The sequence below is a fragment of the Pelophylax lessonae genome, assembly GCF_965119305.1.
Source record: "Pelophylax lessonae genome assembly, chromosome: 4".
In the NCBI taxonomy this organism is placed as follows: domain Eukaryota; kingdom Metazoa; phylum Chordata; class Amphibia; order Anura; family Ranidae; genus Pelophylax; species Pelophylax lessonae.
The window spans coordinates 470,244,331-470,268,310 of NC_138771.1; the positions used below are offsets into that span (position 1 = coordinate 470,244,331).

The 23,980-nt window shown below is 45.5% G+C and overlaps 1 protein-coding gene across 1 annotated transcript in view; it reads left to right on the forward strand.

Moving 5' to 3' along the window:
* Positions 1 to 23,980, forward strand: part of POLR3B (RNA polymerase III subunit B) — a 256,879-nt gene that overhangs the window by 87,739 nt on the left and 145,160 nt on the right. Inside the window, exons 13-14 of the mRNA XM_082257170.1 lie at positions 18,180 to 18,341; positions 20,803 to 21,003. Of these exons, the coding sequence (XP_082113296.1) occupies positions 18,180 to 18,341; positions 20,803 to 21,003 (363 nt within the window). The remainder of the gene's footprint in view (positions 1 to 18,179; positions 18,342 to 20,802; positions 21,004 to 23,980) is intronic.

Here is a 23,980-nt window from a genome sequence, read left to right on the forward strand (position 1 = left end):
CCACAGCGCTGGGGGCAAAATTGGAGGTCACCATAAGAACTCTGGAGGAGTTCGGGTAGATTCGGAACCTTCAGCAGTCATCCCTGGTCCCTTCCATAAGACTGGATTATCTGGGTCTGACTTTGGACTCATCCTCAGCCAGGGTGTTTCTTCCTCCTGATAAACTTCAAAAACTCCAGGTTGCAATTCAGCTATTGCAACCTTCGGACTTGTATGAGAGTTCTGGGACTGATGGTGTCGTCCTTTGAGGCGGCACCTTTCGCACAATTCCACATGAGAATTCTCCAGAAGGAAATCCTTCTCAAATGGAACAAAGATCCAAATTCCCTGGACAACCAGAGCCAAGTGACCAAGGGATCCCTGATATGGTGGCTTCGGTCCCCAACATATATAAACAAGGATCAAGGGGAATGGTCTCTCCATCCAGAGGCGTGTTCAGCAATTGTGCCTTCATTGGGGCAATCCAGAAGTAGATCTGTTGGCATCTCGGATCAACAGGAAAGTGCAGAGGGTTGTGGCCAGCTCTCGGGACCCTCTGGCAGACTTTACAGATGCACTGGTGGCTCCGTGGGGGTCAGTATTAGCTGATGTATGCCTTTCCCCCTCTTAAGTTGCTGCCAAAACTTCTTCGCAGGATTGAGGCGGAAGGGATCCCGGTCATCCTCGTGGCTCTGGACTGGCCTCGCCGAGCTTGGTACACCAACCTGGTCAGGCTAGTTGCAGACATTCCTTGGAGTCTTCCTCTCAGGGAGGATCTACTGTCTCAAGGGCCAATCTTCCATCCTGCTTTACAGTCGCTGGCTTTGACGGTTTGGCTGTTGAAAGCCATGCGCTGAAGGACAGGGTTTCTCACTCCTGCTTAAAGTGAGAAAAGCGACTTCTAGAAATATGTATCATCGTACGTGGAAGTCGTATATTGTGTGCTGTCTCTTGGCGTTCCCCCTCGCTTTTACTCGGTGGCTCGGATCTTGGCTTTCCTTCAATGGGGAGTTGATCAAAAGTTGGCCTTGAGTACTATCAAGGGTCAGGTTTCAGCCTTTGCAATTTTCTTCCCAAGGCCATTACCCACCCATTCCATGGTGCGTAACTTTATCAAGGGGGTGTGACACTTGACACCACCAGTGCGACCGCCGTTGCCACCTTGGGAGCTAGCAAAACGAATGTTCTCCATAAACCTCCCTTTGCAAATATTCGGGAGATTCCCCTGCTTACCTTATCCCAGAAGGTGGCCTTCTTGGTTGCTATTACTTCTGTGCGCAGGGTGTCGGAACTTGCGGCGTTGTCCTGTCGTTCTCCCTATCTCGTTCACAGGGATAAAGTGGTGCTTTTGTCCGGATCCGTCCTTTCTTCCGAAGGTGGTTTCCAGTTTCCCCTTAAATGAGGACATTGTGCTACCCTCCTTGTGTCCTAAGCCTAAACATCCTAGGGAATTTGCACTGCATACTTTGGATGTGGTTCGGGCAATTGGGGTGTACTTGGCGACTACTGAGTCTTGTCGAAAGTCAGATTCGCTGTTTGTACTCACGGATGGACCAAAGAAAGGGCTGCCTGCATCTGCTGCGACTATTTCCAGATGGATCAGACAGACGGTTGTGCAGGCTTATTCAATTAAGGGTCAGGTTCCTCCTTTTCCCTGTTAAGGCGCATTCTACTTGGGTGCTTAATGCTTCTTGGGCCTTTTCACCATCAGGCATCTGTGTTTCAGGTTTGCAAGGCGGCTACGTGGTCGTCTGTTCATACCTTCACAAAGTTTTATAAGGTGGATGTGCTGGCTTCTGCAGATGCCTCCTTTTAGCCGGAAAGTTTTTGCAGGCTACAGTTTAATGGTGTTTTAGTCTCCCATGAGGGTGTTTAAAGTTTTTTTCAGGTGGGTTTTATCTTGTTGTTCTGATGACTCCTATGTTGCATGGTTCAGCCTTGGGGAATTATTTTCTGCTGTTCCCACCCCTCACCCCTTTATAGCACTGCTTTGGGACTTCCCTACTTTTATGAAGAACAGGGACTGCGTCCGTCAATTATCGATAGAGAAAATTGGATTTTTGTCTTACCGTAAAATCCTTTTCTCTGAATTTAATTTACGGACGCAGTACCCGCCCCTCTATTTTGTGTTGGGTTGGTATTTTCTCTGACAATGCTTTGTTACTAAACTTACATCCTATATCAGAGAGAAGGAGTATACCTCCTGGGAGGCATAGTAAGAAATTTTTTTCTGCCTAGTGGCCTACTCCTGTAGGGGACAGTATAACCCAACTGTTATGAAGAACAGAGACTGCATCCGTCAATTCAGAGAAAAGGATTTTACGGTAAGAAAAAAATCCAATTTATTTGGAAATTTGGAATTTTTTGGAAAATGAAAAAATTACTGTCACCAGTGCAGTACAGCGTTATCATATATCTGGTGTGACGGTGATCAGGAAAACTGACTGGCGGCAGTACGAAAAAAAAGAAAATTGTTTTTATTTATTTTTTATTTTAATACTATCTTTTTACACTGTGACCAGAGTAATATAATCTTATGTTCGTAACACTGTACTACTCTTGGGAAGTGATTTTTTTTTTTTTTGTGTAACATTATGATTGCTTATAGCAGTGCATTACATTGCTAAAAGAAAGCATTTTACTGAATGAAACTGATTATTCAGTTTGTTTTGTTTTAATTAGCTGTCATTGGCCAGAGATGGGCTCTGATTGGCCCTATCTGTACCATGTAATCACACGGACTAAGCACAGCTAGCAAAATTAAGCCAATACCTTAGCTAGAATTTTGACATCGATATTGATCAGAGATATTGGTCTGTAGGACTCACAATATCTGGGATTCTTGTTCGGCTTTGGTATCAATACAATCAAGGCCTCATGCAGGGAGGTAAGCAAAACATTCTGTTCATAAGCTTCTGAATACATAGACAGTAATTGGGAGTAAGATATTCAGCATAGGTTCTATACCATTCAATTGGGTACCATCTAAATCAGGAGTCTTATGTGGAATAAAGGTAGGTATAGCAGCATCTATTGCTACTGTGGTGATGGGAAGATCTAATTTGACAGCATCAGCCCTGGATCAACCCAGGCGTGGAATATTAATCAGATATGACGTGGTCTTGAGTATAGATGACTCTGGAAGTAAATTTCTACAAAAAAAAAAAAAATCTGTGAAATTTTGGGTGATCTCCTTCCTCTGTGTTCAAAACACAAGGTATCTGTCAAATACTTGAGATGGATGTAGGAGGAGGGGATTATAGTATTTTTATCTCCAAACTCGTAGAGATCGCCGCTGATTGTGTGTGTATATATGTATATATGTGTGTGTGTGTGTGTGTATGTGTGTGTGTGTATATATATATATATATATATATATATATATATATATATATATAATAATTTTTTCTTGGTCTTTTCTATTAATACCAAATCCAGTTTTCATGAGCAATCTCTCTATACCTGGAAATTATTTGAGGAGGGTTTTTGAATATACTTCAACTCTGTGGTTGTGACCTCTGTTTCATGGGATGCCACTTTCCAAGCCCTGTCATCTCTAAGCTGTTTTATCACTCCTGCAAAGAACTACAGAGGGTGGCCTTAAAGCAGGGGTGCGGAACCTACGGCCCGCGGGCCGTATGCGGCCCCCAAAGCCATCTGATCCGGCCCTGACAGTGGGCTGCCTCCGGAGGGGAGGGGGAGCACCTCCTGATTACACACAGAGCGGGTTCCTCTGCTTACCCGGCGCGGCTGCTGTCATACAAAGTCACGCCTCCTACCTTTGATAGACAGAACAGTGGTGACGTCTATCACAGGAGTCGGTCCAGGAGGCGTGACTTCGTATGAGAGCGCCCACGCCGGGTAAGTAGAAGAACCCTGCTCTGTGTGGAATCAGGAGGTGCTCTAATCCCCATGCGCTCTGCATTAATTGGGGGCACTAATCACCCTGCATTGATGGGGGCACTAATCACCCTGCATTGATGGGGGCACTCATCACCCTGCATTGATGGGGGCAATCATCACCCTGCGTTGATGGGGGCACTCATCACTCTGCGTTGATGGGGGCACTCATCACTCTGCGTTGATGGGGGCACTCATCACTCTGCGTTGATGGGGGCACTCATCACTCTGCGTTGATGGGGGCACTCATCACTCTGCGTTGATGGGGGCACTCATCACTCTGCGTTGATGGGGCACTCATCACTCTGCGTTGATGGGGGCACTCATCACTCTGCGTTGATGGGGGCACTCATCCCTCTGCGTTGATGGGGGCACTCATCCCTCTGCGTTGATGGGGGCACTCATCCCTCTGCGTTGATGGGGGCACTCATTCCTCTGCGTTGATGGGGGCACTAATCACTCTGCATTAAGAGGGGGAAACCTGGAAACCAGTTGCCAGTAGCAACATCATCAATACCAGCTAACATCACACACCTCACCAAAGAGAAACAGTTACAGCCATCACATTAGGGGTGAGTTAATTAAATGTTTGACCAAATATAATAGGCACATTTTTAAGTTGATAATTTTGTACGGCCCCCAAATGATTTTAAAATTACCCAAATGGCCCTCGGCAGAAAAAAGGTTTCCCACCCCTGCCTTAAAGGCATCCGAGGCAATTCCCATTGAAGTACCAGCAGTATTTGCAGACCAAAAATAACTAATCTTTTTTTGCTGTTGTGTGAGTAAATAATTCCTCTGTTAACTACAGCAAACTCAACCGTCACACCTTATATCCTTTACAGGCTACAAGGCTAAACGGCAGCAGGGAGTGATCTGAAATAGCTCTAGGTAAATAACGGATTTCAACTACCCTGGGAAGTAGTTTGGGGGAGACAAAACACTCATCAATGCGTGAGAGGGAATGATGTGTGGCAGAGTAGCAGGAGTCGTTACGAGTAATGGGATATCTTCACCGCCAACAATCTACCAAATTATATTTGGAGACACAGGAGGCCAGAGGAGAGGGGGGTCATGAGATCTGCTTTAAGCCTATCCATAACGGGGGTGCAGCGGACTGAATTAAAGTTCCCAGCTAAGACAATTGGGCACTCTGTTACCTGACGCAGCAGAGTCATCACTGCTTCCCAGAAAGTAAACGGCAGAGGTACATACAAAGCCAAAAATGTGTAGAATGAATTATAAATTTGTAGGACTGCAATGACATATCTGCCATGAGGGTCTGTTACAATTGTTTTAAGGGCACGGGATAAGGATTTAGCGATTAGGTTTGTGACCCCCACCCCCCCCTAGCATAATTGGAATAAGTAGTGGAGTGGAGAGTATGAGCCGCAAACGCTCTTTTTTTGAAAATTTGTTTTTATTGAAATTTTGCACATAAAAACAGACAAGACAATGCCACGCAGGGCAACAAGCACAAACAGTGACAACAGGTCAAACCCCCCCCCATACCTCCCCCCACCCACCCCCCCACTCCAGGCTCCACCCAGCACGTTCAGCGCAAAAACAAAGCTTCCATCAGTAATAAAGATACCCCTCAAGTCTGCTCCAGCTATCAAGGAGCAAGGTCATAGAACATATAGATTAGTCCAGCACAGAAACCATAATCAGCAACCCCATGCCTTATTCAAAAAATAAAGAGACTTCTACATATGCAGCAAGTACACAATGAATATGAGAATATCACCAACTGGCATGACCACCCCTTCCCCCCCCAGACAACCCTGAACAGCAGCACACAGAACACTAAAGCTGAGCAACGGAGGTCGAGGCAGGGGAGTCAATCCATGTTTTCCACACTTTATCAAACTTGCGGGGGCATCCCCTACTGAGATACGTAGCCTTATAGAGCGGAGTCACTTTATTAACTAAGCCCTTCCAAAAGAGGATCGTGGGAGCTAAGGGACTCTTCCAGTGTAAGAGCAGGGCCTTGCGAGCATAGAAAAGAAGTAAACTGACCAGAGTACGAACGGCCCTCGCGGGGGCCAAGTCATCCACCAACCCCAAGAGACAGACCTCCACGGAGCTGGGGACCGGAATCTTAACCACCTCCACAATGCAAGCTAAGACGGATGCCCAATAGTCCTTGACCACCGGGCACCCCCAGAAGATGTGGCTGAAGTCCGCCGGAGAATGCGAACAACGCCAGCACTCCGCCGAGGCGGTCTGATAAATACGTGCCAGCCCTGGCCGGCGTGTAATAAATCCGATGCAGAAATTTAAAGTGAATCAGGCGGTCCCTCGCAGAGACTAGGTAGGCGAAGGGTGAACTCCACATATCATCCCAGTCATTACCATCCAGGTCAGGCACCTCCTCTACCCAGCGTTCCCGACACCTACGTACAGCAGGTGGAGTGGTAGCAAACCACTCCCTGTACAATTCCGAGAGGGGCTTCCGCATATCCGCCGCCTGTATCGCCGTTACAAGAGCTGAAGCTTTAATCACAACTCGGGGGGAACCGAACTGTGCCACAAATGCATGGCGTAGTTGAAGATAGCGAAAAAAATACCTATTTGGAAGATCATAACGCGCCTTCAGGGCATCAAAGGTGCACAGCTCCCCACCAGAGACAATATCCCCCAGCAACTTCACCCCCTTAGCGGCCCAGAGGGCAGGATCAGGGATCGAGGCAAAATGAGGAAACTTGGGGTTCCACCACAATGGGGAGGCCGGGGAAACACCAGTTGCTCCTGGCTCCACCAGCACCTGCATCTGTTCCCAGGCTTTGGTGGAACGCATCGTTCCCGTCAGCTCAAATTTAGCCCTGGACCCCCGATGCATTAAAAGTCGAAGACTCTCGTAGGAGCCCAAAACAGCCGCCTCCAGCACCGTGGCAGAGTCCCCATCGTCCCCCGTAAGCCAGCGCCGTGCCACCACTCCTTGCCCGGCCAGGAAATATTTATAAAGATCAGGTAAAGCCAGTCCCCCCTGACCCCAGGGCTCCTGCAACACCTGCATACCAATTCTAGGAGGAGAGGTACCCCAGATAAAGGAACCTATCAGGCCATGAACGCGGCGGAAGAAAGAACGTGGGACCCACACCGGAGAATACAGAAAGACAGGGAGGAGTTTCATCTTCACCAAATTAATGCGCCCCAGAACCGACAAAGGTAAGTCGCGCCACACCTCCGCCCTGCGTTTAAAGACCTCCAGCAATGGGTGAAGATTCAGATTGAGATAGTCCGCCACCCTCGCCGACACCCTGACTCCCAGGTAGGTGAACTCAGTCACCCATTTCAACGGCAACGCTCCATCAGCTGCAGCAATGGCACCAGGATCAATAGGGAGCATGGTGGATTTATCCCAATTAACCCTTAGGCCGGAAAACTCTGCAAAAGTGTCCAGGATAATGAATACCGCCCGCAGGGAAGCATTGGGATCCTTCAAAAATAAAAGCATATCATCCGCATAAAGCGCCAGGCACTCTTTAATGGAGCCCACTTCCAGCGCCCCCACCTCCGGAGACGCACGCAATGCAATAGCCAAGGGTTCAATCATCAGGGAGAACAGAAAGGGCGAAAGAGGGCAGCCCTGCCTAGTCCCCCTACCTACCTCAAAAAAGGGAGACAGGGTGGATTCAATCTTCAACGCCATACGTGGGGAAGAATACAAGAGGGAAATCCATTTGCAAGATTTAGGACCAAACCCCATGCGCCTCAGCACCACCCCCATGTACACCCAATCCACCGCGTCGAAGGCCTTGGCAATGTCCAGCGACACCACCACTCTAGTGCCCGGCATGAACCCGGTCTGATCAATGTCCACCAGGGAAGGCAGGACCACTGCCAGCCTAGTAGCCAAGACCTTCGTGAGTATCTTGAGATCCACATTGAGCAAGGCAATGGGGCGGTAGGAGGAACACAGGGTGTGGTCCTTACCCGGCTTGGGCAGGAGAACAACATACGCCTCGAGCATGGAACCCGGCAGGGCCCCCTGATCGAAACACGCAGCATACAAAGCCTGGAGCCTGGGAGCCAAGGAGTCCGAGTACTGCCGATACCACTCCACTGGGAACCCATCAGGGCCCGGCGATTTATTGGGGGGGAAGGAAGAGATGGCTTTCTCAATTACCTTCAACGTGATCTCATTGTCCAACCACGCACTGTCCTCACCCTCCAAGACTGGAACCGGCAATCCAGACAAAAGGCGCTCCAACTCCTCCAGGTCATATGCAGGCAGGGGTGAATAGGTGTCAGAGTAGTAATCCATAAAGACCCGGGAGATCTCCCCCGGGTCCCTAACCAGTTCCCCTGAACTAGACTTAATGCATGGAACACTTACCGAAGCCCTCTGATCTGCCACCAAAAAAGCCAACAGCTTACCATTTTTGTCCCCCTTCTCAAAAAGTGACTCCGCTCTATGTTTAAGGTTGGCATGCGCAAAATCAGTATCCAACAAAGCCAAACGCCTCCTGGCCTCCTCCAGGGCCGCATAGGCCGCCGGTCCCAGAGTAGCCGAGTATTCTTCCTCCAACCTACGGACCTCCAGCAGAACAGCCTCTCTATCAGCATTAGCGTCCCTACGGGACGCCTTAATCGCAGAGATGTAATGACCCTGCATAACCGCTTTGAAAGCATCCCACAGGACTACCCCAGCCGTGGACGAGGCATGATCCTCCCAATATGCAGGCATCTGGGGCTCCACCTGCTGCATCACCTTTTCCGTCTGCAGCCAACCCGGCGAAAGGCGCCATGCACCCCTAGTCCCACCCGCTCCCACCCGCAGAGTCAGCAGCAGTGGGTTATGATCGGAGAGACCACCCGCCAAATATGTGGCATCCTGGACCAAAGTAAGTCAAGGCTCATTAGCAAAAGCCAAATCTATCCTGGACGCCGTTCTGTGCACCCCAGACCAGCAGGAGTAGCCACGTACCCCAGGGTTTTTCCAGCGCCACAACTCCGTAAGCTGAGCCGCGGAAGACCAGGACACAAGTTCAGGGGACATCAGTCTACCCGGGTTAGAGGAGTCCAGCCCGCCGTCCAGAACAGCATTGAAATCCCCCGCCATGATTAGAGGAAGGTGCATATAAGGGGCCAAGGTCACCAGGAGATCTACCAGAATTTGGGAGTGGAACGGGGGAGGTAAGTAGACACTCACCAGTACCACCTGCCGGTGAAATATCTCCAGGAGAACAATAACGTATCGACCGCCAGGATCCGTAATTACCTTTTGAATCGAGCAGGGTGCATTTCTTCCCAGCAAAATAGACACCCCACGGGCATACGTGGAGTACGTGGCGTTGAAGATCCTCTGAATCCAAGGCCTCTTCAAAGCCAGCACCCTGCTTCCATCCAAATGCGTCTCCTGGAGTAGGATAACATGAGGTTGAACAGATTTAATATATCGAAAAATGGCTGTGCGTTTCACCTTGTCATTGAGACCCCGCACATTCCATGACATAATCTTAATTAGCTCAGCCATAGAACAGCAGAGGGGTACATAGCAGGAGGGAGCCGGAGGACCAAGCACAGCCCGAGGACCAACCCGATCCTCCAACTCCATCCAGACATTCAGCAATATATACACATAAATAAAAAAAACAGTGACCACCGGATGGAGCCTGGAGCCAAGAACAAAAACGTCCCTGCTGTGATACCCAAACCTGAAACAAGAAAAAGTGCAACAGGGTATCCAGCCTAATCCCAAAACCCAGCAAAAAATTTAAAGGCATGGCTGCAACATAGAACCGCAGCCGGTGTTACTCGTGTCCACCAAAGGCAGCCCCAAAAAGGGGGCTGTCAGATCGTCAGTCCCGCAAAAGGGGGGAAAAATAAAGTCAAAAAGGTCCAAAACGAAAAATAAAAAGGTTAAAGAAAAAAAAAAAAAAAAAAAATTGTAAGAAGGTCGAAGAAAAAACCAAGCTGAAAAAAAGTCAAGTTCAACGACGTGTAGCACACAGAGCTCCAATGAACTGTAAACCACTCCACAGCCCCAGGGATAGAAGCAAGGATCTGACCCAGGGCAACCCAGGAAACTTCAGGGCAGGATCATCAATGCAGGAACTATAGATGCCCCCCCATCAGCTATTGAGGAGTCAGACCGTGCGTAGACAGGAGCTGCAAATAGGGGGTACAGTGAAGCAGGGCCCTAAGAGCCCCATACCATCCAGGAGAGCAGGTGCACTAGAGGAGATTAAATGGATTCCAACCAGTCTGCAGCCTCTCCTGTCGAATTGAAGAAAAGGACGGATCCCTTGTAATCCACACGCAGGCGGCTCGGGTACATCATGCCATATTTCAGGCCCTTGGTTCTCAGGAGCTTGCGCACTTCAGTAAAGGATCTGCGTTTTTTCTGCGTTTCCACAGAGAAATCGGGAAATAACATTATGTTGCTGTTCTCAAACTGCAGTTCCTCCTGTTTCCTGGCTTCAGAGAGGATACGATCCCTGTCACGGAAGTTCAAAAAGCGGACCAGAAATGGGCGCGGGGGGGCCCCAGGCGGCCGAGGTCCCGTGGGAACCCTATGGGCCCTTTCCACCACATATGTCGGGGGAGGGGGAGGCAATTTGAGTAGATCACAAAAGAATTTCTCAGCAAACAATGTAGAATTAGATCCCTCAGCCTTCTCTGGCAATCCGACCACCCTGATATTGTTGCGACGCTGTCGGTTCTCAGCATCCTCCATCTTGTCTGCCATAGCATTCACCTGGGCCTGCATGGCAATGAGTTGTGCCGAATGGGAAGCGGTGACATCCTCCACCTCAGACACCCGGCCTTCAGTCTCAGTCAGGCGCCCCCTGATTTTATCCAAATCATGGGGGATCAGGGTGCATTCAGAGGTCAGGTGGTCAATCCGGAGCATCAGGGCAGTTTTTGAGGCATCTATAGCAGCCAGGATGGGAGCAGTGATATCCCCCCCTCCAGGTGACCCCCCAGTCTGTCCAGCGGTCCCCAGTAATGACCCCTCGGTACCTGAGTCCATAGGCTGTGCCAGAGGAGGGTTCCCGGCCCCCGCAGACATCTTCCCTGACTTTGAGGAGGCTCGGGCGCCTGTGACTGCAGAGGAAGAAGAGGAGGCCTGCACCTGCAAGATAGCGGCGGCCGCTTTCGCGCCTCGCGGCGGGACCGATCGTTGAGGCCGCGGGGTCGGTGTTGAAACCCCGGATTTTCTCCCCTGCGTTCGTGCCCCACCTGTGCCCGATGCGGAGGAGGGCAAAACCGCGGTGATCCGAGGCACAGGGGCCGTGGATGGAGCCGGATAAGATCAGGATGGAGAGGAGCTCTGCAAGAACACGTCCGGCGCCTTCTACATCCCGGCCACGCCCCCGCAAACGCTCTTTTAAGGGCCATTATTTTAGAGCCAATGAGATATGTTTCCTAAAAAAAAAAAAAAAATTGAATGTGCTTTTGAATAAAGTTAAATACTAAGGAGCGATTTGTTTTTGAGTTGAGGCCCCTAAAATTCCAAGATAAGACTGACAACGTTTGTAGAGTCATCACAGGCATAGGCAATACAGTCAGTAGGTCAGTAACTCTGGCACGCTGATAGGGGGAGTCACACAATCCAGCTAGGACAGTACATAATGAGAGCACCTCAGACCTGTATACACTGTTATATATGTCAAACGGCAGCCAGGGAGAACATTTAAAAGACAAAAACATAATCCCAAAAAAAGAACAGTAAATTAACCCCACCCATCTGGCTCGTAACCCCAAATCCGGGGAGAGTTGCTTACTGTCCTCTCAGGAAGGATAGTTCAGTACAGAAGGAAATACAAAGATCAGCGACAATGTGGGCTTCCAGAACCAAGAACCTCAAAATAGCAGACCCCATGCACTAAGGACAGATTAGCATAAAGTATCAGAGTCCTAATCAAACAATCAGGAAAAAAAAGGGGGGGACAGTGGACCAACAAACGGAACCGCCACTTATGTGTACGAAGTACGAAGAATAATATCGAGTAGACAAGCTCACGATTTGCCCAATGAGTCTAGCCACTGGTCAGCTTCCGCTGGTGTAGAGAAGAATTTCAACCCGTCATGCTATAGGGAAGTTGCCTCTCCCTTAACCGCTTCTTCACTCCTTGGAAAGCCACTGCGTTGCAGTGGAGAAATCTGGGAAGATTGTAATCACATTATAGGAGAGATCCTCCAGCTCTTGGGCCTTCTGCAAGGCTCTTTCACAATTATGGAAATAGAGAATACCTGCCAGCAGAGGGGTCTCAGGGAGCTCAGAGGGGGATCCTTTGGGGCATATTCTATAGCAAACAGCGAGGAGAAGGTGTTCGTTACCCGGGGATGACTTCATCCATTTTGTTAACTCCTTAGGGTGCTTGCCCTCTGATCCCTCCGGGAAACCTAGAAAACTGAGGTTATTCCAGTGGAGCCGTCTTCTAGATCCCCCAACTTCGCTGCCTGGGATTTTTGTTTTTCCTGTATATTTCTAATGGAGGCAGGTATAGGGAACAAATCATCCTGGATGGATTTAATAGCCTGTTCAGCATTAGAAATTTGGTGCTGCAGCTTAAGCACATCGTCTTTCAGCAGTGAGATTCCTAGAGTCTGTGGTTAGTGAGAGAGGTCAGGCATGTTTTAATTGAAAAAGTGAAAGATTTCCGCGCTTATGGTTTAATAGAACTGGCTGCAGCCTACCTCAAAATATAGCGAAGCTATATCAAGTGTATAGGAATGAGTGTGGGGGTAAGTGGCGCTGCCACAAGTTAAATAAAGGGAGATGGGTAAGGGATCCACATATGATTGAAATCTGGGGTCAATAAATAAGTAAGGTGCAGACAATGTAAACTAAAGTGCCGTTAGTGGTCTAAAACCAATATAAATGTGCATACGGTGAAAACATAAATGTACTGTGCTAGTGATCATAAGTTAAAGCGGAGTTTCACCCAGGAATTTTTTTTTTTTTTAAAAATACCCCCGGGACAGTCAGGGCTAGTGCATTCCACAATGGCTAGCCTCTCCAATAGTGAAGTCGGACGCACATCCGGTCGTTGGAGCGCATCGCGTCCGGGAAGACACTACCACACCGCTACACAAGGGATTTGTGGTACCTAAACACATACACGCATGTTTTCTTTATCTAAATGTGAGTACCATGTATTCTTTTAATTAATAAAGTGGAAAGATTATCAACAATACTTCACTATTGGAGTTTCTTTCTTCTTTACATTTCCTGGATGTTGTTCCCTTATACAACTGAATCGGTAAACTATTGAGGATTAACTGCCCATTACTCCTAATGGTGGAGAGAGTGTAAAGGATCTATCTGGGATTAAGTGGATATCTGGCTGACTATTGGAGGGACCCCCCAGGAGAGATATAACACGCTGGTTACCCCCGTAGGGGTATCGCCCTCTGGTGAGTGCGGGATCAATAGGAGGGGAGCACTTATTCCTTCATTGAGCACCCCCACCTTTACAGATCACCCGGGATCCACTTTTTTCCTCACCCTCCCTGGATTTAAATTTATTTGGTGCATGGACTCAAATGTGCTAATATTTCTATTTATTGTTGTGGACCTTTTATGAACTTTTTTGGTTTTTATCTGAGGCCATCTGATTTATACACATATTTATATGCTGTCCGAGCACCAATATGCACTTTATTTGAACACCAGTGTTTCTGATATATGCACTTTATAAGATTACCTATAATCACCTTGAACAGGTGCCGGATTGAGTAATTGGAACACTAAATTTATTGTGTAATTTTATATTTGTATATTTTATGTATTTGATATCACATATCCACATACAATTATTAACATTTTTATCGATTAAACCCACACAGTTACTTAACTTATCACTAGCACAGTACATTTATGTTTTCACCGTATGCACATTTATATTGGTTTTAGAACACTAACGGCACTTTAGTTTACATTGTCTGCACCTTACTTATTTATTGACCCCAGATTTCAATCATATGTGGATCCCTTACCCATCTCCCTTTATTTAACTTGTGGCAGCGCCACTTACCTCCACACTCATTCCTAGGCATGTTTTAATGGCCGCAATTTTCGGGGACAGTGTTGGTTCCAGTATTTGTGAGGATGATGTTGACGAGTGTGGAACCAAGGGCTCCGCAGACGGTGCATCTGCCATAGGTTAAGCAGGAGAGTCTAGCCAATCTGATCCACCCTCCTGCCAGGATGACTCGGCAGTATGGGAAGAGCGACCTCCAGATCTCATACTGTGGCCGCCATCTTGAGCTGCCTGTGTAGATCATGCTGCAGTCAGAACCGGGAGTCAGAGACATGTCCTTGCTGATTTTGACTACCACGACCTAGAGGGGGAAGGTCTCCAGTATGGGGAGTATATAGCTGGACAGGATTGTTGGATGCTCGTGGAGCATTTAGAGGTGTCAATCGTTTTTCCTTCTAAAACTCTGCTCCTCCTGGACAAACTGGCAGGTTTTTTTTTCTGCCATTAAATGATACTAAATGATGCTAAAAGCCTGTGTTTGCAAACACACATAGACTAACATGCAGGGGAGTTAAGAGGCAGGAAAAAACAAAATAGCCCCTAGAAGCAGCTGTAAAAATGTTCAGTGTGCATGAGGCCTAAAGGACACAGCAATCACCCCTCAGATGCCTATATTTTAGCTGCTGGCAGGCATTCCATGTTTGGACATGTGGTTCGCCTGAGCTCTTCATTAGTTTAACACTTTTTTTTTCTTGATTGTAAAGTAACCGGTTGGGTTGGTTCTAGGGATGCACCGAAATTTCGGCCACCAAAATTATCGGCCGAAAATGAGCCTATCCCATTTCGGCCGATAATGGGTTAACAATGCCGAAATTAATATGGCCGCCATGAGGGAGGAGGGCGCAGCGCAGGTTTTAAAAGTCCCGCCTCTGGCCGGCCGCCCACCTCACAATGACGTCCCTACTACTACGATATGTGTATGAATGAAGTGACATACCAGGCGGGAGGGCAGGCGAGCGGCCGCTAATGGATATAACTATGTGAGCCTTCACTTCACTGTCAGCGGGACTGTGTGTGAATGAACTGACCTGACACAGGGCGGGGGGAGCGGCCGCTAATAACTATGTGAGCCTTCACTTCCCTGTCAGGCATGTATCTCCGCTGACAGGGAAGTGAAGGCTCACATAGTTATAGTTATTAGCGGCCGATCCCCCTGCCCGGTGTCAGGTCAGTTCATTCACACACAGTCCCGCTGACAGGGAAGTGAAGCTCACATAGTTATATCTATTAGCGGCCGCTCGCCCGCCCTCCCGCCCGGTGTGTCACTTCATTCATACACAGATCATAGTAGTGACATCACCAAGAGGCCGGCCAGAGGCGCTTCTTTTGAATGAAGGACACCGGAGGAGCACTCAGCAGAGTGACGCTGAGCCAGAGGGGGGGAGGGTGTACTGCCGAGGGGGACGCTGAGGCGGGGGGGGGGATGGGGGAGACCCTGACCAGACCCTCCAGAACATGCCCCCCCCCCTTCTCTCCCTGTCTCCCTGAAATCCCCCCTCTGTCTCCCTGAAATCCCCCCCCTTCTCCCCCTGTCACCCCCTCTCTCTCCCTGACCCTTCTCTCTCTCTTTGCCAGCACTGGAAATCCCTTTACCCCTTTCTGTTAATAATAAACTCCTTCCTTCCCATCATCTCCCTATACATTGATGTATAAGTACAGAATTACTTTATTAATTTTATCCATTAAGCCCTGGTTCACAGTAGTGCAATGACAGAGATTGCATGTAATTTGCAGTGCACTGCTCCTAAAACTACATGCGATCTCTGTGCGGTGTGAATTTCAGCCGTACACTTTGTATGGCTGAATTTGCAGCGCATCCGCACTAAACACGCACATGCAGCTTTTTTTTTTTTTGTTGCAGCAGAATCGGATCGCATAGTGGTTCACACTTGTGCGATCCAATTCTGTGCAAACTTGCAGATCGCACTGCGATATGCGATCGCAACTGGGGGTGTCGTTAACTTTTAATTGACACCCCCAGCGTATCGCATATGGCAGTGTGAACAGCCAGGGGTACGGATGCGATGCGGGAACACGCTGCACATTCACAGCGTTCCCGCATCGCAGAAATGTGAACTGGCACTTAGTCCCGATTCACACTGGTGCGATGCGTAAAGCCTGCGATTCAGTGCCGATTCCCGCATCGCACCAGAATTGCACACTGGTTCACACTGAGTTCTGCGAATCGCTGGGGGTGTCAATGTAAGGTTAATGACACCCCCGGATTGGTTCAAAGATCGCAGTGCAAACTGTGAAATGATACAAGAAACGTATCGCATAGGTGTGAACATCCATGCGATCCAATTCCAGTGCGGGCCAAAAATAGGGACCTGCACCATTTTGGTGCAAATGCAATGCGATTTCAGCCTTACAGTTTGTATGGCTGAAATCACATCGCAGAGGCATTGCATGTGATCTGGGCAGCAATGTGGTGTGAATCGCATGCAATGTCTGACATCGCACAAGTGTGAACCAGCACTTAAAGTGGTATTAACCACTTCTGGACCAGAAGGATTTTCCCCCTTAATGACCAGGCCATATTTTGCAATTCGGCACTGCATTACTTTAACTGACAATTGCATGGTCGAGCTACGCTGTACCCAAATAATATTGATGTCCTTTTTTCACACAAATAGAGCTTTCTCTTAGTGGTATTTCATAGTGACAATTCTGAAAAAAAACAATATTTAACACTGACAAAGGGGTGGAGTCAGGGGCGGAGCCAATGGGGGCAGCAAAATTAAGTTTTGCCTAGGGTGTCAAAAATCCTTGCCCTGGCTGCATTAGTGCAACCAGTATCAGTGCAACCAGTGTTAATTAACACTGATACTGGTTGCACTAATGCAGCACAAAGGGGTTAATTAACTGCCACTGGTCGGTCACTAATAGATGAGTGACCAGCAGTGGCAATATATTAACCCCCTCATGCTGCATAATACAAATTCCATTGGTAATTAAATTAACCTCCTGCCAACCCATCACAGTACATACACTGTGACAGGGTGGCAGCGACAGGTGTATGTCGCTGCCTGTTTTTGGTGTATGCCCCTGTTCTATCTATTTTTAATTTTTTTGGGGGGAAAAAAAGTCCTTTTCGGTTTTCGGCCAAGGGCATCCTGCATTTTCGGTTTCGGTCCAGAATTTTCATTTTGGTGCATCCCTAGTTGGTTCCATACATACTTTAGATTGATCTTTATATAACTTTCACAGTACGATTTAACCCCTTATAGTAGTGATTATCTGCTGTTTTCGTACTATAAAAAGGCTAGTTATTGTTTCTTCAACCCAATCATGACCAATGATAAAAAAGCATGCTGCTGCTACTAAATGTCTTATGCTGTTGTCTTATGCTGGTCATGTTTTTGGATGAGAATATACTTCGTACGATGAATGTCGTATGAAAATGTCACTTGCTTTTAACATTCAATTTTAAAATGAATGTCATTTCTAAATGAAGACCACATACACTGCATGAAGGTTTGAAGGAAAAATGTGTTTGTGAATGGCCAGCATAAGTGACAGCAGGCACAGGTAACTTGTATCAAGCTACCTGCCTTAAGACAAGGGAGTCTGTCATGCATAAAATTATATTACATACCTGTTTGAAAATCTGCAAAACAGTGATTTAGGTCTTTACATAAAAATGTTAATCTCTTCAGTCTGATGATATGTACCAGATTCTACGTCTAATAGTATGTACATCTCTTCTCTCTGTCTGTTCTCAGAGTGGTTTTGATATTTTGTTCCCTAACCATATAGCTGGCTAGCTGTATTTACCACTGCATATAGATTATACACCAAACTTTTTAAGGTTTTTATCCGATTTGAATCAATTGACCAACTAATCGATTATCAAAATAATTGTTAGTTGCAGCCTTAATGTTTATGTATACCTAAACTTCTGTACTATAAACCTTTTGCTATTGAAAAGCTGTTCTATTTTTGTTTAAAATTGTGAATTAATAGAAACCATGAAATATAATTAAGATTAGTTGTGCTAAAGACAGCATAAAAAAAAAAAAATGTAATACTTTGATACACACTCATTGTATAGGACCTGTTGACCTGTCCATATATTTATAACACTTGTCTTTTTTTAATCCCAGTGGTCATTGCCACAATAGTGGAGCTTACCCTGAGCTTTCTGTTTCCCAATGACCCACCACACTGTTTCTTTCTGCAGTTAGCTAGGGCAGTCCCATTGAAAATACGATTTAACCTTGCTTGATGCAACTCATATACCAGTCAGTTTATGTTTTTTGTTTAATGTGGGCCCTACTAAGCGTAATAATTTTGTTTTAGCTGCTCTCCCTCTTGTTTGAAGACCTGTTCAAAAAATTTAACTCTGAGATGAAAAAGATTGCAGATCAAGTCATTCCAAAACAAAGAGCAGCCCAGTTTGATGTTGTGAAACACATGCGGCAAGACCAGATCACCAATGGCATGGTGAATGCCATATCTACGGTAAGGGCTGTGTTTTACCTGCACAACTTTTTTTTTTTTTTACATTATTTAATTTTTTTTAATGTAGTCCAGTAGGGAGGAGTTCTTGATCAACTGCATCATGGCATTTTAAATAAAAAGTATGCTATGTTTTTCCTTATATTCTTTTGTTTTAGTTCTATTGTGTGTGTGTGTGTGTGTGTACGTACATTGGGGAAAATAATTATTTGATCCCCTGCAGATTTTGTAAGCTTGCCCACTTACAAAGAACTTAAGGGTCTATAATTTTTATCATAGGTGTATTTTAAATGGTAGAGACAGAATATCAAACAAAATTTCAGAAAAAAACACATGCTAAAATGTTATAAATTGAGATACAATTTGTGAGTAAAATAAGTATTTGATTCCCCAAGTAAAACTTTCATAGTTGGTAGAGAAATCCTTGTTGGCAAGCACATAGGTAAGATGTTTCTTGTAGTTGGTTACCGGGTTTGCACACATCTCAGGAGGAATTTTGGTCCACTCTTCTTTGCAGATCTTCTTTAAATCCTTAAGGATTCTTGGCTGTCGCTTGGCAACTCCAAGGTTCAGCTCTCTTTATAAATCTTCAAAAGGATTAAGGTCTGTAGACTGGCTAGGCCACTCCATGACCTTAATGTGCTGCTTCTTGAGTCACTCCTTTTATGCCTTGGCGGAATGTTTTGGGTCATTGTCATGCTAGAAGACCCATCCACAACCCATCTTCAGTGTTCTGGCTGAGGGAAGAAGGTTCTCATCCAAGATTCTACAATACATGGCCCCATCCATTGGCCCCTCAATGCGGCAAAGTCGGCCTATACCTCAAGCTTAAGGTACAAGCTTAACTGTAGGGATGGTTTTCTTGGGGTCATAGTCAGCATTTTTCTTCCTCCAAACACGGCGAGTCGAGTTAATGACAAAAAAGATAAATTCTAGTCTTATCTGACCATAGCAATTTCTCCCAATCCTTCTCTAAATCATTTAGATGTTCATTGACAAACTTCTGATGGGCCTGTACATGTGCCTTCTTGAGAAGGGGGGACCTTGGGACCGCTGCAGGATTTCAATCCATGCGCGGTGTATTGTGTTACCAATGGTTTGTTTGGTGACTGTGGTCCCAGCTGCCTTGAGATCCTTCACAAGCTCCTCCTGTGTACTTCTGGGCTGATCCCTCCCTTCTCATGATCATCCTTCCCCATTAGGCAAAATCTTGCATGGAGCTACAGACCGAGGGCAATTTGGTCATTTTGTATTTCTTCCATTTGCAAATAATCGCTCCAACAGTTGTCTCCTTCTCACCAAGCCTTTTCCTGATGATCTTGTAGCCCATTTCAGCCTTGTGTAGGTCTACTATCATGTCCCTGATGTCCTTTTGGTCTTGCCCATGATGGTGGGTTTGAACGGGTGAAAGAGATTCTGTGGACAGGTGTCTTTTATACACATAATGAGTTGTCGTTAAAATCGCCTTCCTAAATTGACAGAACTAATCTGTCTACCACATAAGCACATACTCTAGCCAGTCTGTGAGAGCCAGAATTATTGTTGGTTTGTTGGGGATGAAATACTTATTTTACTTACCAAACTGCAACTCAGTTTATAACATTTGTATCGTGTCTCTGGATTTTTGGTTTATATTCGGTCTCTATCATTTCAAATATACATAAGATAAAAATTACAGACCTTTTCATTTTTTTGTAAGTGGTCAAAACTTAAAAAATCTGCAGGGGATCAAATCATTATTTACGCAACTGTGCGTGCGTGTGTGTGTGTGTGTGTGTGTGTGTGTGTGTGTGTATGTATGTGTGTGTGTGTATATATATATATATATATATGTGTGTATATTTTATTTTTTTTTTATATATCTGACATTTAAAGGGACTAAAAGTAGAACTATAGGCAAACTTCTGTTTTTTTTTTTTTCCTCCATTTTGGATACAGTGAGGGAGGGTCTTAACATCTGTCATTTTATTTTTTTCGCTCTGTGTCCTATTGGGAAGAATTCAATTAACTTCCTGTTCCATAGCCAAAACAAGAAGTGAGAGAAAATCCTTGCAAATTAAGGGATTCCTCTCGGGAACCCCATTTAACCAGAACTAGTGTACCCATTGGAAGATTTCCCTTCTATTACTTTTCTGGGGAAAACCAAAAATTTGGGATTTTCTTTTATTTTCACTTTTAATGATAATAGTAAACAGAACAAATCTAGTGGATGAATTTCCCTAGTCTCGGCACAGACTGCAAAAAACACTGACAGGAGTTCTAATCCTTCTCCAGTCTGTCCAAAATTTAAAAAAAAAAAAAAAAACTTTTGCCCTTTGTTGTAGAGTAATGGAATCACCCCATACTAATTTTTTTCCTCCTAAAAATATTCCTTTAAATAAAACTAAAGTAACAATTGGTCCATTAAAGGGAAATAATGTTTTTTGTTCAGTTTCCTAACAATCTTTTGTTTTCTTGTTTTCAGGGGAATTGGTCACTGAAAAGATTTAAAATGGACCGTCAAGGTGTTACACAGGTGTTGTCTCGGTTGTCTTTTATTTCAGCTCTAGGGATGATGACTAGAATCTCTTCTCAGTTTGAGAAAACAAGAAAAGTCAGTGGTCCGCGATCCCTGCAGCCATCTCAGTGGGGCATGTTGTGTCCTTCGGATACTCCTGAAGGAGAGGTGCGTTTTACAACTAGTATTATTTATATATGATAGACAAGGATGTGTATGAACACAGCCACAGGTTCTAATCTAACTGGTGTGTGGGTGCAGGTGTACTGCTCCAAACAATTTGCTTTTTGGGCCATTCACCCACACTTGCACACGTGTTAGAATCTGTGGCGGTGTTCACTCAGCCACTGCATCCCCATAGAGCAGTGGTCCTCAGGTGGTCTCAACTCCGGTCCTCAGGACCCACTAACAGGCCAGATTTTAAGTATCACCTTGGGGAGATGCAGACTAGAATACTGCAATCACTGAGAAGCAAATTATATCACCGGTGATGTATTTCAGTTATCTGGCAAACCTGGCCTGTTAGTGGGTCCTGAGGCCCGCAGTTGAGAACCACTGCCATAGAGTAACAGGTGGCTCCAGCCACCCAAACAAACCACTTATTCACAGTCTATGGGCCAGAGAACCCTGTGAGCCCTTAATTTTTTTTTATTTGTTTTTCACAACACTGTTGGTGGAACTTAAGTGAAATATCATGGGTCTAAAAAGTCCCCTGATGTTTCACTTTTGAGACAGCGAAAGGAATTGAGTACATAGAACCCAAATCCTTTCTCTGCAATACTGCAGAATGCATGGGTAGGAAGTGCTTCATACAAAGGCTCGCCTGTTCATTTACAAACTGAAGCACAATAAACAGTTTACTATGCTTCGGGAGAGGAGGGAAGCTGGCCACACTGTCGGGGGAAAGGGGCACATAGAGGGCCCTGGAATCAGGAAGAATCAGATCGTAGGATAGAGGCGTGATCAAGGTGGCAGAGGGGCTATTACTAGAATTGATTCCCTTATGTGGCTGACTCTGCAGCAGCTAAAAGCTGGGGAGGGGAGGAGCTTGCTTTCAGCTGCTGCAGCGGGAGCCGCACAGGGAGATGTTTTGCAGTAATTGTTACTGCCCCCAGCCACCTCCCTCCCCCATGGCACTGATCTCCCACCCAGCCCATGATCTGATTCCCCCTGCTTGTCAGATGCCCGAACCCTGTTTAGGATGACCAGAGGTACCCCCTTATTGGTGGCACTGAACCTAATACTGTGAAGACTGAGACAGGATTGGTAGGCACCATCGTATTTGTTTGTTCCCCAATGATACATTTTGGCACTCAAATGTGCTTAAAAAGCCTTTAACGTGTGTTGCTGTGCATTTTCAGGCCCATTGCAGGATTTCAGGATTTATGGCAGAGCTCAAGGATGGGTGCCAAAAAAGCAGTATTAAATCCAAAAGCAAAGCAAGCAATTTTTTAGGGTTTTTATTTATTTTTTTTTTTTTTTACTTTTTTTTTTTTTTTTTTGGCATTTTTCCCTTATGATCTGGCCAGTAGCACATACCTCCCTTTCTTGGGGTGCCTACAATCTGGCTTAGACCTATTTGGACAGCAGCATTATCTGTCTGGGGGGGTGGGGAAGGGAGTGCTAAATGCAGTAACTACTATACACTAACACACTAAACAAAAGTAAACCAAAATCCAGCTAACACTTTACATTATAAGCAGTTACATCAGTTTTTTTTTTTTTACTTTTGGGATAAAGGGTTTACATAAATAAAAGTTGACCCTTGTAAGCACTCCTGTCAGTGGTAAATGGTTTGTCTGAACCCTCTAACTGCTACATCTGCAGGGCAGCTTGTTCTGTTGAAAAACACCAGACTTACTAGCTGGATCACCATGTGAACATAAAAACTGCCTAAACTATTGCAGCCACCACATCTAAGAATTGGTAAGCTGCAATTTAACCACTTTACCACCGGAGGATTTTGCTGTCTTACGTCCAGGCCACTTTTTGCGATTCGGCACTGTGCGACTTTAACTGACAATTGCGCGGTCATGCAAAGCCGTACCCAAACGAAATTTACGTCCTTTTTTTACCACAATGGAGCTTTCTTTTGGTGGTATTTGATCACCTGTGCGATTTTTCATTTTTTGCAATATTAATTAAAAAAAGCGACAATTTTGAAAAAATAATAATATTTTTCTACTTTGACAGTTAAATATCCAATATATTCAATTTTTGTCATATATTTAGGCCAAAATGTATTTAGCTACATGTCTTTGACAAAAAAATTCTCAATGAGCGTATTTTTAACTGCTTTATGACCGGAAGCTTTTACCCCATTCCTGACCAGGCCATATTTTGCAATTCGGCACTGCGTTATTTTAACGGACAATTGCGCGGTCGTGCAACGCTGTACCCAAATGAAATTGATGTCCTTTTTTTCCACACAAATAGAGCTTTCTTTTGTTGGTATATGATCACCTGTGCGATTTTTACTTTTTGCGCTATAAACAAAAAAAGAGCGACAATTTTGAAAAAATAACAATATTTTTCACATTTTTTTTTTAAATTCCCCCCCAAAAAAATGTAAAAAATCTAATTTTTTTTATCATTTTAGGCCAATTTGTTTTCTGCTACATATTTTTGGTAAAAAAAAAATCGCAATAAGCGTATTTTGATTGGTTTGCGCAAAAGTTATTGCGTTTACTAAGGGAAAGATTTCTGTCATTTTTGGTGTTTTTTTTTTTTTTTTAACGCGTAATGGCGGCGATCTGCGATTTTTTTTTTTTTTTTTTTTTTTTTTTTTTTTTTTTTTGCGGGACTGCGACATTGCGGCGGACAGATCGGACCCTTTTGGGGGTACCAGTGACATTACTATAGTAATCAGTGCTATATATATGCACTGTTACTGTAAAAATGACACTGGCAGGGAAGGGGTTAATTTTTATTGGAGAGGGAGGGGTTAATGCAAAGGACCCGGGCTGCTGCTTCTGATCAGTGGATCACTGCAAGTCCACATGGGATATGCTGGGCAGGTGAGTATCTGAATTTAGCACCAAGCTGCATAAAAGGTAAGTGGAGCTAAAAATAAACAAAAACTGAGGAGTGACCTGAAGTTTCTTTTAACTTTCTAGTATAGCCATTGCCGCGTTCATACATTTTA